We start from the raw sequence: 442 nt of genomic DNA on the forward strand, positions 1-442 counted from the left end.
CCAACACCAACTCCTGGCAGACTAACAGCACCACCATCAAGGTGAGTGGAAAGAGTCATACCATGAGAACCATGAGAACCAGCAAGACCATGAGGTTCAGGGGCAGCAGGTCTACCAGCAGCACCATGATTAGGTGGAGGAGGTATTGGAGAAGGATGAGTATGAGGGTGAGCATGACTACCAGGAACACCAACAACAGGACAAGAACCAGGTACACCAGGAGTACCGCAAAGACCCTGAGGACCAGCAGAGGCAGAGTGAGACGCCTGCTGTGGACCAAGAGGAACACCAACAACAGGAGGAGACTTAACAGAAGGCATTTTACCAACAGGAGGAATTCCAGGCCCACCATTATAACCAGGAATAGCGGGTTGGAGCCCTACATTATTATGAGGCATACCAACACCAGGCCAAGCACCCACAACACCAGGTTGGGGATGTG

The 442-nt window shown here is 52.0% G+C and overlaps 1 protein-coding gene across 1 annotated transcript; it reads right to left on the reverse strand.

Moving 5' to 3' along the window:
- Positions 1 to 2: 2 nt before the first annotated feature.
- On the reverse strand, positions 3 to 422 carry TM35_001161070 (uncharacterized protein; the record flags this gene model as incomplete). Its single annotated transcript, XM_029031768.1, has 1 exon — positions 3 to 422. A coding segment is annotated over one exon (420 nt), but the record flags the coding sequence as incomplete, so codon positions are not given.
- Positions 423 to 442: the final 20 nt, after the last annotated feature.

This window comes from Trypanosoma theileri (assembly GCF_002087225.1).
Source record: "Trypanosoma theileri isolate Edinburgh chromosome Unknown TM35_Tth_116_V1, whole genome shotgun sequence".
Lineage (NCBI taxonomy): Eukaryota > Euglenozoa > Kinetoplastea > Trypanosomatida > Trypanosomatidae > Trypanosoma > Trypanosoma theileri.